Source organism: Zalophus californianus, chromosome 15 (genome assembly GCF_009762305.2).
Source record: "Zalophus californianus isolate mZalCal1 chromosome 15, mZalCal1.pri.v2, whole genome shotgun sequence".
NCBI lineage: Eukaryota > Metazoa > Chordata > Mammalia > Carnivora > Otariidae > Zalophus > Zalophus californianus.
The window spans coordinates 29535796-29552568 of NC_045609.1; the positions used below are offsets into that span (position 1 = coordinate 29535796).

Consider the following 16773-nt stretch of genomic DNA (forward strand, 5'->3'; position numbering starts at 1 on the left):
CACCAGTGAAGCCATCTGGTCCTGGAGTTTTCTGTTATTGTTGGGCAATTTTTGATTAGTGATTCAATCTCCTTACTAGTTAAAGCTCTGTTTAGATTTGCTATTCTTCGTGATTCAGTCTTGGGAGTTTGGAGGTTTCTAGGAATTTATCCATTTCATCTATGTTATCTATCCAATTTGTTGGCATATAATTGTTCATAGTAGTTTCTTATAATCCTTTTATTTGTGCAGTATCAGTTGTAATGTCTCCTCTTCATTTTTGATTTTAAGTCTTTTTTCTTAGTCTCCCTAAAGATCTGTCGATTTTTTTATCTTTTCAGGAAAACAGTTCTTAGTTTTATCTTTTCTTATGTATTGTCTCTAGTTTTGCTCTGACCTTTGTAATTTTCTTCCTTGTGCAATCTCTGGCCTTAGTTTGGTTTTCTTTTTCCCTAGTTCCTGGAGGTATTAAAGGCTATCTTTTTGAGAGCTTTTTCTTTTTTTCTTAATGTAGCTGTTTATTGCTTTATAGGATATGCGGTGATAACAGTTTATCACTATCTACCCTTACAGCTGTTTTGTTGCATCCCGCAAGTTTCAGTATGTTGTGTTTCCATTTTCACTTGTCTCAAGATATTTTATTTCTCTTTTACTTATTTTTTGACCCACTGATTATTCAGGAGTTCCTATTATTGATTCATATCATTATCACTGGAAAAGATACTTGATATGATTTCAATCTTCTTAAATTTGTTAAGACTTGTTTTATGACCTCTAACATATGATCTCTCCTGCAGAATATTCTGTGGTGTCCTTGAGGAGAATGTGTATGTGTTGCTGTTGGATGGAAATGCTCTGTAGATCTGTTAGGTCTATTTGATATAAAGTATAGTTCAAGTCCTATATTTCCTTATTGACTTTCCAATATGGATGACCTATCTGTTGTTGAAAGTGGGGTACTGGAGGGGCGCCTGCGTGGCTGCCTTCATCTCAGGTAGTGATCCCAGGGTCCTGGGATCAAGCCCCATATCGGGGTCCCTTCTCAGTGGGAGACCTACTTCTCCCTCTCCCACTCCCCCTGCTTGTGTTCCCGCTCTCACTGTCTCTCAAATATATAAATAAAATATTAAAAAAAAAAAAGAAAGTGGGGTACTGGAGTCCCCTACTATTACTGCTGTCTCTTTGTTTCCAGCTCTGTTAATATTTGCTTAGTATTATTTAGGTGCTCTTATGTTGGGTGCATACATAAGTATAGTTGTTATGTCCCCTTCATGAACTGACCCCTTTAATTTTAATTTCTTAATATCTGATACTGAGGCCATGTTTAAATTTTCCTGATTATTTTATTATATCACACCAAAGTATACATCTGGTTGGTAATGTTACTAAGTGGGTTAACAAATTTCACAAACTAATTCATCCACATTAAGCTTAATGTTTCAATCTTTGTCTTGATCCACTATTAGGGAGTATAGAGATTTTCTAATCTTATTATTTCTTCTAGATTTATTGGTTGGAATTTTTCTACAGAGAACTTAATTCATCAACTATTAAGTTACTCTGAAATACAATCTGCAAATAGGATGCAGGGGAAATGTTTCTTTCTCATTTACTAATTTTTTTAAAAACTGAGTTGTTGTCCTAGCAACTTGCAAAGATAAGCAATGAAGTTTGCTTTGTATTGACTTCAGGAAGAAAAGTATCATAACGAAATCATGGATTTTTATATATTTGGTATATTTCCACTTATTGCCATTGGTATTTCTTTCTGTGAAATCTCCTGGATGTTGTCCCTCTGACATGACCTTGGTCCTCTTTTTTGTAACACATAATACCCAAGGCTATTCTTAGACTTTTTTTCCCCCAGATATGAAATCAGACTCTTCTCTAAGAAGCCCTGGTTATTTTTCATATAGAGTCTACAATAATCAAGGGATGCCCATTGCTTTCAGATTGTACATGGCTAGTTACTTCTAGGATCATTCAGTGGTCATGGCAAAAAAAACCCCACTTTTCTTAGAAGGAAAAGAATAAGAGTATATAATAATACTCTTAAAAGTGATTAAAAGTAAAGATCACAGGATTTTAATTTAATTCCTATTGTTTCATATCTCTTTTAAACTGAAGGTTATAGTTTCTAATGACAGTAAAGTACTTATTTGCTTTATCCTATCCTGTATGTAATATATTGAGAATAATACTATCAATTTTATTACTAACAAGACTACAGAAGGCAGTTTAAAATTTTTGGGTGAATTCAGTTTATCTTTAGGCTATTTCCTACTATTGATATACAACAAAATACTGTATTTTAAAAGGACTTAATTAAAAGAATTCTTTTGAGTTGTGCCACTAGTATTTTTTTATTTTCAATTTTTAAACAATTGTTTAAAACTTTTTAATTGCTTAAAAACATGTATGTTGTAAACTGTAAAGCAAAGTACATTATACCTAGCTATTAAATTTTTAAAAATATAAATATCATGTAACATGTTCATCTTTTACCCCTGCTTATACAAAAGGCAACTATTCTGTACCTTTTTACTTAACAATATATCCTAAAGATATTCCACAGCATAATATAGAGATCTGCTTCATTCTATTTTACAAGTCACATAAACATGACTTGTAAGTACCTGTTTCACAAGTCCTGTGTGTTTACCACAGTTTATTTAACTAGGCTGCAACTGAAGGACATCTGCATTCTTTCATTCTTTTGCTATTAAAATAATGCCGCAATAAATGGCTTTGTGCATATATAATTTCCTATCTTTAAGACAGATTCTTAAAACGAGGATTGCTAAGTCAAAAGATGTATGTATATGTGATCTGCGTAATGAATTTGTAAATGAACTTGAAAAAATCTGACATCTTTATGATAGTGTGTTCACACCCATTAACATACATGTCTTTACATTTATTCTGTTTTTTAAAGTCTGTTTTTAAATTGCTAAGGTAGGTTTTGCAAAAGGAAACTGCTTCATAAAACAATCCTAATTTATTTGGAAAAAGCTCTTCCAGAAAAACAAAAGATATATGGATATGGAACTGTATTCTAATTTAAATCAAGGGAAAATAAAATATTGTCCTGTTGGGATATTTAAAACTATCTGATTTTGTTAAAAATAATACACACCAAAAATTCCAGTGAACAAGTATCACCAGCTACTATCTTGAGAGGAATACAGAATATTAAAATTAAAAAAAAAAAGATAGAAATAGTTACATATCCTGGGAAAATGAGTTAAGTGGTTATTTGAAGGGCTGAATTTGATAAGCAGTAACATTGTGAGTCTTTCTACCACAAAGCTAGTCCTAAGGGATAATATACAAAATATTTTTTAGTATTATTTCAGCATAGCCTTATTTCTTCTAACCCCCCATGACAGAAGAGAATGACTAGATTTATAACTTGCCAACATGAGTTACTAAAACTGTAGTGATTACATTTGTAATTTGAATAAAAATCAATAAAATACAGTAAGATTAGCAGATAAAACTTCCTTACTAAAAAGCAAATAAGTTTTTAAAAATCACCTTTTATAATTAGTCATATTTTTAAAAGTACTCTGAGTATATTATACTTGATAATGGCTAAGAATAATTCTTATCAAAAAAATTCCCAATGTGGGTGTGTAGAATTTTGTGTATGCAGAAGTCTGATTAGAAGTTAATTTTGTCTTGCTAATATTATCTATTATGCAGAAGAAAGATAAAGAAGCAAAAACATTCATTTCTAATTCAGCTAATAAAAAAAGTGCCAGTTCCTTTATGTTAACATGACTAAAATAATATTCCTGGTAAAGGTTAGTTTAATGTGTTTATTTTCATTTTACTTCTAATCACTAGAGAACTATAAAGTCCTGATAACGAAATGGCACATACCCAAGAAAGTTACAGGACAGAGTTAAAACCATTAACAAGATTGTGATGAAAGCTCATTATAACTGTTTGCATAATACTTAGCCTATGGTTAATAGATTCATTCTCCTCTATTACTTGTTATGCAGTATTTACAAGCCAAGTGGGAGTTAAATTAAAATTAGGCAGTTATGCAATATAAACGGGATTGATACACAGAGGCTGGCAAGTCTGACAAACTAAAAAGAAATTTTCATTCAAAATATTATTTAAACAGTATTTCACATAAAGCTGAGAAATTCAATACATATTATCACATTTAATAGATCATAATTCACATTTCATAACATAAAACAACGTTGAAAATTAAGGAAAATTGTTTTTGACAATAATCTAGTTCTTGTCTTCAAGATAAATTACATTTTAGACATCAGTAACACTCGAGTTTTAATGTAAATATCATGAAAACATTCACTAATTATAAATAACTTCCATGAGTAAAAATAAAGAAGTTTTATAGGAGTACAATACCTTGGTTAGTGCAGCAGTATGATCTTCTCCACAACAAATATAAACTATTTTCTGAGTTCTTAGTGACTTTAGTAAATTAGGAACATACCTATCTGAAAATTCCAACAAGAGACGTTAACGGTATTTTTTAAGTTAAAACTCTTCTAAAATGTGTTTCCTCTACAGCTTCCCAAGCTCAGCAGTGATAAATAATTTTAACTTGATTCAATGATTTTGTAGTACAAGCCTACTTAATTGGGTTCCCAGGTCTTTCTATTCATGCTGCTGTGATAGAGGGTTTTAAAGAGTAATTTAAGTGTTAAGCTGCCTTAACACCAATCTGCACTGAACTAGAAATCAAGGAATTTCAAAGCTATTTGCTTCTAATATCATTCTTTACATTCACATCATGATAATTAAGCTCACAGGATTCTATTTAAGTACTTGAAAATTATATTTTCTGCTATTTTGTAGCAGAAAAGAAATATGTCCTAATCTGACATTTTTCTTATGCAGAACAAAATATTTTAAAATTCTGAGTATTTTTTGCTTATCATTACCAGTTGTTACTAGACCAACAACTCACTTTTGTCCACTTAAGTCATGACAATTATGTTGAATTTTATGAAATTAGTTTTTGTATTTCAGGTATTAGCATCTGAATTAATGTAGTTACGAAAAATCAGTTCCAAGATCCTGACTTGTTTCAAGTAATTATAAATTTTAAAATTCAAATTTTTTATTTTCAAGATTCTAGAATCAATGTTAAAAGTGAAGCTTCAAAATAAAGATTTAAGGACTCAGATTATTTTAATATTTCCTTGAAAAACTCAAATAGACTAACACTTCATGTTACTTTCCAGAATAATTTTACAACTTCTTTCCACCAATGGTGGCCAATAATGTGATTACCAATTGAAGTAATGTTTTTCACAACTTTCTTTTAATGAACATCTAACAATAAAGATTTCTCCAGATATACTTTCTAGAGTTTATTTTGTGATAAAACGGTATTTTCTGGCATTCCCACCATCCCTTAAAAATATTATCTAATGGAATTTTTAAATAAATCTTTCATCCCCTTCTCCACATCAGGGAAGACTTGGGTACATTTCTTTCTGACATCAAGAATCACTGATCCATCTCAAAAGATCATTGCTTTTTAAGTACATTTATCTATAAATAATGAGAACCTACCATTTTCATCATTAAGACCTAGTTGACCAAATTTGTTGCGTCCCCATCCAAAAATAGCTCCAGAAAGGGTGAGTACAAAACTATGGGCTCCTCCTGCTGCAACTTGCATGAAAGGGATTCCAAGCAAAGACTTAATCAGCTGTGGTGAAGCTTGCTTTTTACAGTCAATGCCTAAACCCAACTGGCCATATTTATTTTGTCCCCAACAGAAGACTTCACTTGCTGTAAAACAGAAATTACAAAATTAACTATTTTCCTCACACACACAAAAATTTCATTTGAAGATCATCAGTCACTTTGGGACATTCTCCCTCTCATCAAATGGAAATACATATTCTCCTCTATTAAGTTTATTTCTTATATGGAAACACAATACCACCTAGAAGAACATTCTATATTAGTACACTTTAAGTCTGACCCACTTTACTAATGAATGGGTAAGTCACATAACTGAGGGTAATCTCATTTCCTTATGTTTCTTAAGATAGGACCATTCCTTTTTAATAGTCCTCAAGTCTCACTTTTATTCTGTGATTTATCCCAAGAGGCACTCAACCAGGCTCAAGGCTTCAGTTATTGTATACTGATCACATTCAAAATTTTATCACTAGACTAGACCACTCTTATGAGTAATAAACCCATGTATCTAATTGTTTATCTGACATCTACACTTGGATATTACAAAGGTACCTCCAGCTCAGTGTGTTCCAAACAATTTATGACCCCCACCCTACCTCCCATATCTGGACCTATTCTCCGTGTTCTCCATCTCAATAAATGATATTATAACTGATTCAGTAGCACAAGCCATAAACACAGAGAGTCATGCTGAACTCTCATCTCTTACCTTATACACAGACTGGTAATCAGTCTATCATATATCACCACATAATATACAGTTTTCCTTCTAAAGAAAATATGGCAAATAGATCCATTCCTCACCATCTCTGCTTGTCACTTTTGCTCCCCCCAACTGTCACCCTATTTCGCAATTTTAGACATCTTTTTATTTTATTAAATGGCACTAATAACTGACACACTAATAACTGTTTTTAAAATTCATACTATAAAACAGTATACATTTAAAAGTAAGTTTCCCTCTAAAATTAGATCTTGAGTCCTCTCCCAAGAGACAACCACTCTTACCAATTACTGGTATGTACTTCCAGAAATATTTTATGGACATACTAGCAGACATCTGTATATATACAAAGAGATATTATTAAAATGTAGATCTGATAAATGTGACTAACTGAAATAGTTATCAGAGCCTTCCCAATGACACTGGGATAAGCACTTTTAACAAGGTCTGTAATGTTCTATATAATCTACCTGTTTCCGAGCTCATTTCATACCTCTTCCCTCACTATACTCTAGTGATACTTGTCTTCCTTTACATTCTCCAATGCCCATTTCTCACACACTTGCAGTTCCCTCTGTGTAGACCTTCCCCTCATCTTTGTCTAGTTCACTTCTACTCTCTCCCAGCAGGAAGCTTTCCCTGGTCACCCAGATTACCTTCAGTCCCCCTGTTATAGGCTCTAAATATCCTAAACTTTTCTTTACAGTGCTTTTTCATAGTATGTAATTATACTGTTATTTGTATATGACTGTAACATAAGGGCTAGCAGCATACTCCTTACCACTATATACTGTAAATTCCAATGTGCCTAGTTCATACTGAGGAATCAAAAAAAAAATCATTAAATGAGTAAAATACTGCCAAAGCATGAAGTCAAACAAGGCAAAAGAATCCCTTTAAGTCAAGACAGAAAACTATCCTCCTCATCAGTAAAACGTTTGGGTTTAAATTGATCTTGGATCTACCTACCAAAATATCAAAAGAAGAGCTGACAAAGTAACAACAAAGAATACAGGGATCCCAGATCCCCACTGCCTACAGAAATTCAAATGCCTTAATAAGGCATTTAAGGCCTTTGTAACATATTACCTCAGCTGAAGGATCAGTATGTCTCCCACGCTCACAAAATCCACATAAAACTACATGCTAATATTCAAATACACAAAATACATTCCTCATTCTATGCCTTTACTAGTACTATCATCTTAGCCAATCCTCAACACTTCCCCTAGCTACTTCTCAACACTTCTCTAATTCTGAATATATTTTATTCGTCTTTTAAGACTTGTATCAAATACCAATTCCTTCTTTATTGTTAACAATTTTATTGATTTGAACTAATTACACTTTTTTCATTTCCATAGCACTTTACTTTGACCTTGATCAAAACAGTGTTTTTCTGTCTCAAACTAGTTATTTGTATTATCTGCCCCCTCCACTAGATGGTATAGTTCCTAAAAATAATTCTATTATCTTACCTGTATTTCCCCACAGTTATACCCTAGTGCTGTATTCACAGTAGGCCTGGACATTTAATGAATTAAGTAATACTAATAATGAAGCCACTGGAGCTTATTTTTTAAATGGTAAAAACCAACATAGTAACCCATGCTACAATCCTTAGTTGGCAGATGAAGAAGTTAAATGAATAAATAACAAAAGCAAACAAGCCTAATAGGATGCTTCGCCTTCTTTGTTTTTATTCATAAAAAGTCTGAGATCAAAGGAGACTGGGCAAGTTATAACCTTCCCACCCTCTATGAAGGCATGGCATTTAGCAGACTATAGAACAATTAGACACAAAAATCAATTCCATGTCTATATACTAGCAATAACAACTTGAAAATGATTCAATAATAAAAAATATCATTTGATATCTAGGGGAAATCTAATAAAAGATGTGTAAGACCTATCCACACAAAACATTGAGAAAAATTAAAAGATTAAAATAGAGGGATATAACATGTTCAAGAATTTAAAGAATCAATATTGTAAAGATTTTCCTAAAATTGATATATAGAAACAATGTCATCCCAATCAAAATCCCAGTAGTCTGAGTCTCTGTGAAGACCGACAAGCTAATTCTAAAATGTATATGGATATGAAAAGGATCAAAAAGAACCAGGACAATCCTGAATTTCAAGAACAATGTTGGGAGGACTTCCTGCTCAATTCAAGTATCCAGTAATAAAATTGAAAAGGGGCAAGAAAATAAAAATAATGCTTACCTTTAGAAAGTGCAAGTGAATGATAGTAACCGCAAGCAACCTGTACTATCTGGATATCTGACAAACTTTTAATATTTCTAGAAAATAAGAAAAGAAATCAAAATCAGTTAATTCCATTTAATAAATGGATCCTGAATACTATTTATTAATGCCATTTATTGACCACCTATTATGTGCAAGTAGTTTCCTACTGACCTAGCAGTTCATGCTATTTTTTATATAAGTCCACTTTACCCAGTTATTTATGCTAACATCAGTAAACAAAATCAAATATGAAAAAAACTAAGAGGTGCAATGAGAAAGCACTTTGAAAAAAGAATTTAAGCAAACTATGCTCACACCTCAAGTATTCCTCATAGTGCTTTTATAATTCAGATATTTTCTTTTATCAACAGAAATCTTTAGCTCAAAGTGTGAAACCTGGCAATATATTTGTATAACAAATGCACATGATCTAATTTGTCTAAAATTGGTGTTTGGCCTAGTTTAATACATGTTCTCTATCAGGTTCCTCAAGAACCAACAGGGATTCTTATCACGTGGTGCTACCAATTCACAAATTATGAAACCTATTCCTTTTGAGCTATCCTTTTCCTTTACATCTAAATCAGTGATATCGAACTTAATTCTTTACTAGAAAAACTTAATTCATATGTATTACGATCACTGATATATTGTCATATTTTTGCCATCTTGCATTTTTTCCTTATATTTTTATAGTTTCTTCCCCCCTTTCTGATTTTTCCTTAATTGCAATATAATTCTGAAGGCTAATTTTTAAAACATTACAAAAATCAAGTAACTTTGTACATCAGTCATCCCAGGTGTTTCTTATGTAGTACCCCTTCTCCTGGTCATTCTGTTTTTCCTGAATGAATGTTTTCAAGGTAAAAAGGGGGGAGGAAACATATGTTTCTTATTTCCCTTTACCTGATACTGCCACCTGACCTGATTCTGCCATATGAGAGTCCGGAGCAAGTTCTGACCAGAGTGTCGATACCCATGATTTTCGGGAGGCAGCTTCAGCAAATCAAATTTTGAGTAGGAGAAAGGAGAGTTACTCTAATTCCATATTGTTCTATTAAAAATATTTTTATTTAGTGGATTTATGTTAACTACAAAACCTGAGAGTTGCACTGCTAATAATTTAGCAGAATCCAACAAGTTAGCAGGATCCAATGCACCTTCATATTTTCAAATGTAGCAAAATGCCATTTTTTCTGCAATTAGCAAAATCAAACTCTAGCAATGCAAAAACAGAAATAAAAAAATACATGGATATGTGTAACCGTGCTGAAGTTACTAAACATTTACCGTTACTGTTTATATGCATATTAGGCACAAGATACACTGACCAGTGAACTATATTTATTTTTTAACTATATTAACTATTTTTTTTAAAGATTTTATTTATTTATTTGAGAGAGAATGAGAGATAGCACGAGAGGGAAGAGGGTCAGAGGGAGAAGCAGACTCCCCGCTGAGCAGGGAGCCCAATGTGGGACTCGATCCCGGGACTCCAGGATCATGACCTGAGCCGAAGGCAGTCGCTTAACCAACTGAGCCACCCAGGAAAAACTTTTTCCAGGTATCAAGTCCAAATAAAACATTTCAAATACTACACTTTCATAGCACCTTATATTTTTTCCTTCACAGCATTTATCACTATTAATTAGTAGTGTACTTATTCATTTAATTATTACTAGTGTACTGTGCTAAACAATAAGCTCTACAGACGCAGAATATGTGTCTTATACTCACAGGCTCCCCAGCACTTACCACAGTGCCTGGCAAAAAATATGTAATGAATACATTGTTTAAGGATGGAGTTTATAAAGTCTTTGGGGCTTTAATATTAAACTAGTCATAAAATCTGTCCCTAAAACTTCTAAATTTGCATAGCAATTTATACTGGGGTGACTTCCACATTTCCAAAATTATCATAAGGCTTGGAATAGAACATAAATACTCATTTCTTTAGCCATGTTTGCTACAGCGACAAGGAACTATATTCTTCTGTGGTATTACTGTTTAAAAAAAATCTCCCTTCATCTCCATGTAAATTAATATACTGAAGGTTTGGGGAGCTGAGGATATGTTTTTCTTCTTTCCTTTTTTTTTTTTTTTTAGCTTTCAGGAATAAAAAAAGAAAAATAGTGAATGGTAATAAGTTACCATATTAGTTCCCCATGTTTCATTTTTCCTAAAGGGATAACAAATTATAAAATTCTTAATGAAACAGAATTTTTTAATTCATCAAAAATAATTCTCTTTAAGTAAAAAAGCTAATGTAGATATTTGTTTTCAATTTTTTAAAATGATTCAAATACAGTTAGGAAGTAAAATAAGCCAGAATAAACTTTGTAAATAAAAATACATACTTATACATACACACTACATGAAGATTCCTATTTAATCAGAACTATGAAGAGAAAAAATCAGAATTCAGACATCTAGGGTCAATATTTTCTAACTGCTTATAAATTTGAAATAACTCCTTAGAGTATGTCAAACATTTTACTTTATTTATTTTTAAAGATTTTATTTATTTGACAGAGACACACCGAGAGAGGGAACATAAGCAGGGGGGAGTGGGAGAGGGAGAAGCAGGCTTCCCGCAGAGCAGGGAGAACAGGGAACCAGATGCGGGGCTCGATCCCAGGACTCTGGGATCATGACCTGAGCTGAAGGCAGACACTTAACGACTGAGCCACCCAGGTGCCCCATGTCAAACATTTTAAATGGCTATGAGATCACTAAATGATTCACTATGAAGAACTGAATCATTTCTTTTCTGTACTGTATTTTGAAAGATGTCTGAAATTTGTAAGAAAACTCTTAATAAACTTGGAATAAGATTTGTACTCCCCTCTGTTGGGAAGTCTGCCAAAATATATTAATTATTGGATATGGGTGCTATTGTACTGTTATACTTTACAATTTAATGTACAGGGGCATTAGAGACAGAAACAAGGCACTTCGAGTTGTTTGTGAAGGTAAAATTCCAACACTGTTGACAAAGACTAGTAAAAAGTTTACATTACATAATTAAAAATTTCAGAACTAAAACATTAAATATTTTGTCAAATTCAAGCTCAACAAGGTGTTTACATTATTTTGTATGTCAATTATACCTCAATAAAGTGGTTTTAAAAGTACCCAGTGCTCATTACATCAAGTGCCCTCCTTAATGCCCATCACCCAGTTACCCCAGCTCCCCACCAAACTCCCCTCCACCAACCCTCAACTTGTTCCCTATATTTAAGAGTCTCCTCTGGTTTGCCTGTAGACCTGCATTTCTGCCTAGTTATTTCTTTTTATGTAGGATATTGTTACACCTTTTATATAAAAAAAAGTTAAACCTAATTTTACTGTCTTTTATTTAGTTTGATGTAAGTGGAAATACATACTTTTCCATGCAAACTTTAGAAAACCAGTTGTTGGCAATAAAATTGTAGGGTTTTTTTTTTTTTTAATTCTGTTTCTTGGACCTATGCAATAAAAACTATGAAAGGATGGTATAACATGATCCTTGTGAGAACAGCTATTTCTGGATTATAGAAACTAATTAAATATGTTTGACTGTCTGTTCTGGATGATTCAGTGGCTCAGATGCTGTGGGGCTCCACTGGGGGCTTACCAATAAAAACACATGAAGAAAAACTTTAGCTAGAGGACATTTAGACTATAAATACTGAGAGTTTGTGAGGACTATCCCAGACTCTCAGGTCTTAGCTGATCTAAATAGCCCTCCAAAGACAAGGCAATTAGTGGCAGCCACAATAAAGGAGACTTTTTAACCTTCAGTGGTAAAAACCAAGCAGCAGTCGTAGGGAAAAGACCCTCTCGCCCATCAACACTTGCTAGGTGTATCCTTCCTTAGCAACATGCTCTAGAACAGGGGACTTTTACTTTTGTGCTGGCAGGAGGAAATCAGCTCTCAGCTGGCTAAACCATCTCTCCTTAGTATCAAGTCATATAAAGATATACCTCAACTAAATTTGATGTTTATTACTATCATCTCCTCTTGCTTGAAACAATAGTATGATTTATCTATCACTGGTCTGGAGTATGTTATTTATCCCATATGCTACTGGCTTGTGAAATTCCTTTAGTAAACCTGTGTTAAAATAGATGGCAGGCAAAGACAAACTCAGTCTCTGAGCATGATTTGCCCCAAACAAAATATACTGAAATACTAAACTGCCCTTTAACACATGAATATATCAGTAAAAACTACATATATGTTATAACGAATCAGATCAGTCCATTGAAAACTGAGTAGGTTGAACAGGAGAAGTGCCTTAACACAGAGCTTAAAAGTTAATACACATATTTAGCAAATTCAAAAACATACAAGTTTAAATCAAATGACTCAAATAAGATCTCTTTCAGGTCCCCATCCAGGTTCATGAAATAGTGAAGTCACAAATACATAATTTATTATAGGGCACTGTTCAAATAAACTGTCATATAATAAAATTCTCTCCTTATAATTACCTTTCTTTCCATTTACTAAGTATCTATGAATTACTGACTGAAATCCCCTATACTAGAAGTGAAGAGCAACAAAAATGTAAGTATGATTTTAAGAAACCAGTGGAGTAAATGTAAATTAAAAAGCTTTGACATAAATCATGGTTTTGAGATGGTGATTCAGAAAGTCTCACATGTAAGTCCCTTTTCAATCATAAAAACACAAAATTTTAAGAATCTTAAATTAAAAATCCCATTCTCCGACAATTATTTGTGGGAGGAAATAAAAGCAGAAGATATGACAAATGTGAGGTCACTAAGTTTCTATGAATGCTTTGTATTATTATCTAGCCAATAGCTATTTGGTTGCAAATTACTATTTCCTGATATAAATCAAAATTGAAATGACTAAAAATTCAATTTACTTAGCTTAAGGAAAAAAAGTTTTCTCCCAAGAGCACCATCATTAAGAGATATTAAAAGCATAATGGGAGTTGTGTTTGTTATTTAATTGTTATAACAAAAGAAATTAAGGGGACTTGGGGAGTTCTGTGGAATTTAGTTACAAGATCAATCAAGGAAACATGAGAATATGATGTATCCAAAAGTCTCAACTGACAGTTTTTACTAGAACAGATATAAAACGTTAAACTAAAGACCAAAAAAAAACACTTTTCATAAATTAAAACAAAGCAAATACTTTTAAGTTCTCAATAAACACATACGAGGAAAGGTCACAGGCTTACTAAAGGAACTATCTTTCCTAGTTAAATAAAACTCATTTCTAACAATAAGTTTCTGTTCTGAAATATATTATTAGTTCCTGTGTTCCATTATCTTATCCTAGTAAGTTACATCCTATTTCTTAAACCAAAACAAACATTAATCAATAAGTTAAAAACAAAATATCTAAATGTGTATAAAAATAATGCTACCTAGATTTATATCTAAAATTAGTTTAATACCTTTGTTTCTCTGGAGAGTTCTCTTTTGTCCCTATAACTATTACTAGGAAGGAAGAACAAGAGTTTAAGGAAGCAAGAATTTGTACAATTTAAAAAAAAAGTGTGAGTTACTGTATTATTTATGTATTTAAAACAAATTGGATACTTTTCTTTAAATCTGTATATTTTTACCTAAATATGTTCATGCTCTTAAAATTTTTAATATTAAAACAATGGTATGCCCTATGTAAAAGACTACACAACATTAACAAGGCATTTATTTTTTATTTTTGAAATAATTCTATGATGAATTAGTAACATAAATTAAGTCGTGGCCATAGCTTTGTAAAAAAGTGGAAAGTGACTGAATTCTTTTTACACTAAGCATGAGGGACTTCTATATTCAATAAAAACAATAAAACACAAGATAGAGAAACATGCAACCAACCAATGTTTAATAAATATTTCAATGGCTGGGGTACTCAAGATAGAACTAGTAGTTTAAATCAGCCTAAACCACTTAAAATTTTTAGTAAGAAAATAGTTATAGTAAAGTACATATTCCCCATCCCTTTTCTTTACAAACATAAATAATTTAGGGGAAAATATGTAGTACATAAATAGTACATAAAAAATAGCACTCAGCCCAAATTAAAGGCAAGAACCTACCTAGTAAACGTCCTTAAGAACTTAAAAGGGAGAAATAATTAGATGTCACCTCTTACTTGCCCACAGTAAGCAGAATAATTTAGAAAACAAATTTATTATAAAAGATTGTTAAAGACCTCTTTTTGGTCACCTTTGTTACCTGGGTACTCTGATACATTCCTCTGATCCTAGCAGGCCAAGCTGTCCATCAGAATCGAGACCCCACGCATACACCTGGCCCTTGTCATTTAGTGCTAATGTATGAGCTTCTCCACATGAAACAGCTACGATATTTTGGGCATCCAGGGCAACAACCTGCTCTATGGAAACCAAGAAGAGAGACATTACATTCTAGTTTTGAACTACCAATGAGAATAAAACAGTCTTCATCTTGTGCAAAAAAAAAGCTTAAGAAAATGATAAAATACAGACTAAGTAAAACACTATAGTTACTCTGAAAAATTTAACAAGTATGTGCCATATAAAATTCTCATTGTGGTAAATACAGATATACATCCTAGGGCATAAGCAACTCAAAATATTAAGTGACTTGAACATTTTGGGGAAGAAGTTAAAGGTTTATAAAGTTTCTCTCAGAAAGTGCTCTTCATTCAAAGCCATTACCAGTAACAGAAGAGTCCAGCTGAAAAGGGAATAATTTAAATATCCTGGGCCAAATTATTTAATAATGAAATCATAATTGACATATACTACTATGGAGTGATTCTGAAATTAATAATCTGAATTGGCAATTTCTGATAGAAAAGCAAATTCTTTACAGATCTCATAAATAAAGCATCTACTAGATATGCTGAGGAGGGAACTGAAAGGCAATGTAACCATAACGAACAGGTTTTAGTTTATGGACTGCCTTATCAAAGACATAAAAACCCCATATGTGGTTAAAATATATTCAAGTTTTAAACCAGAAAATAATTTAAAATACTGGTCCTTCATTAGATTGTCAGTAGCCACTGACACACCAGCAAAGAAAGAGAAATTGTTTCCTTAGTCTCCTTAAGATGTGTAACATCTATCAGTTTACTACTCTACTACTACATGTTTTTTTTTAAGATGCCATTTGAAATGAACCTTTTTTTAGCTTACTAATAAAATTATAATTTCTGTCTTCAATAAAATGAAAGCCTCATGCTGAAGAGCTGTTAAACTGAATCAATCAGGGTTTCTTCTGAAGCACACTTTAGCTCAATGTAGAAATGCAGCTGTTCAGTAAAGAAACCAACTGCATCAAAAAAGTTTAAATCCCTGTGGTTAGAGAAATTCACATTCTATCTGGATTACTACCCTGCATTTTGGGGTGGGAGGTTAGCCCTAGATAGCCTCTAAGAATCTATACAACTTTAATGATATTATTTAAAGTACTTACCTTAAAGTACTATGAGTTAGTAACTCGTGAAGCTGGTGAACAGTATGTGGAAGTTCATTATACTAATCTTTTGCTATCTGTATATATTTTGTGTATATGTTTTTAATGAAATTATATTGTAGGAATATACAAAACAAGCAAACAAAGAGAACAAGATATAACACATTGTCCTCCCCAAAAAAATCAAGAAAAAGGACTTACAAGTATGATGTCATTTATTTACATCAAAACATTACCATAAATCTTAATTATGAATAAAGAAGTAAAACACTCAAAAGATCTGTTCTCTTTCACACAGGCCCCAGAAATAAGTCAATGTATCTCCAAGACTATCCTCAAAGGAAATATAGTAAAGAGCAGAAAATGACAAGATGACAAGACAAATGAGTAAGACTGGTCAGTTCAACAGCTAGTGAAGAGTACTTAAATTAGATAGCAATGGCTATAAAATCAAAGGCACCAAAATCCAAGAAACAAAGAAACAATAATCATTCATAACAAACACTAGTATTTACCATATACCCTTCTGCTCCAAAGACTGGAGTCACAATGAGAATAAAACATTTCTAGCCCTCAAAGGGTTTACGGTCTACAGAAAAACAGGTGAGATAAGGACTGTGATTAAATGCTAAGATAAAGATAACAAAAGGCACCATGGGAACATGAGATACTTTTAAAACC

General features: G+C 32.4%; 1 protein-coding gene across 5 annotated transcripts in view; it reads right to left on the reverse strand.

Moving 5' to 3' along the window:
- HERC4 (HECT and RLD domain containing E3 ubiquitin protein ligase 4) overlaps nt 1-16773 on the reverse strand; it is a 132175-nt gene that overhangs the window by 87891 nt on the left and 27511 nt on the right. For all 5 annotated transcript variants that reach the window (XR_003519386.2, XM_027591197.2, XM_035724145.1 and 2 more), the window contains 4 exons: nt 14866-15025; nt 8638-8714; nt 5548-5769; nt 4372-4463 (listed from right to left, as the gene is read on the reverse strand). Coding sequence is in view for 4 of the 5 variants with exons in the window: in XM_027591197.2 (XP_027446998.1) it covers nt 4372-4463; nt 5548-5769; nt 8638-8714; nt 14866-15025 (551 nt within the window). In the remaining variant the exon portion in view is untranslated. The remainder of the gene's footprint in view (nt 1-4371; nt 4464-5547; nt 5770-8637; nt 8715-14865; nt 15026-16773) is intronic.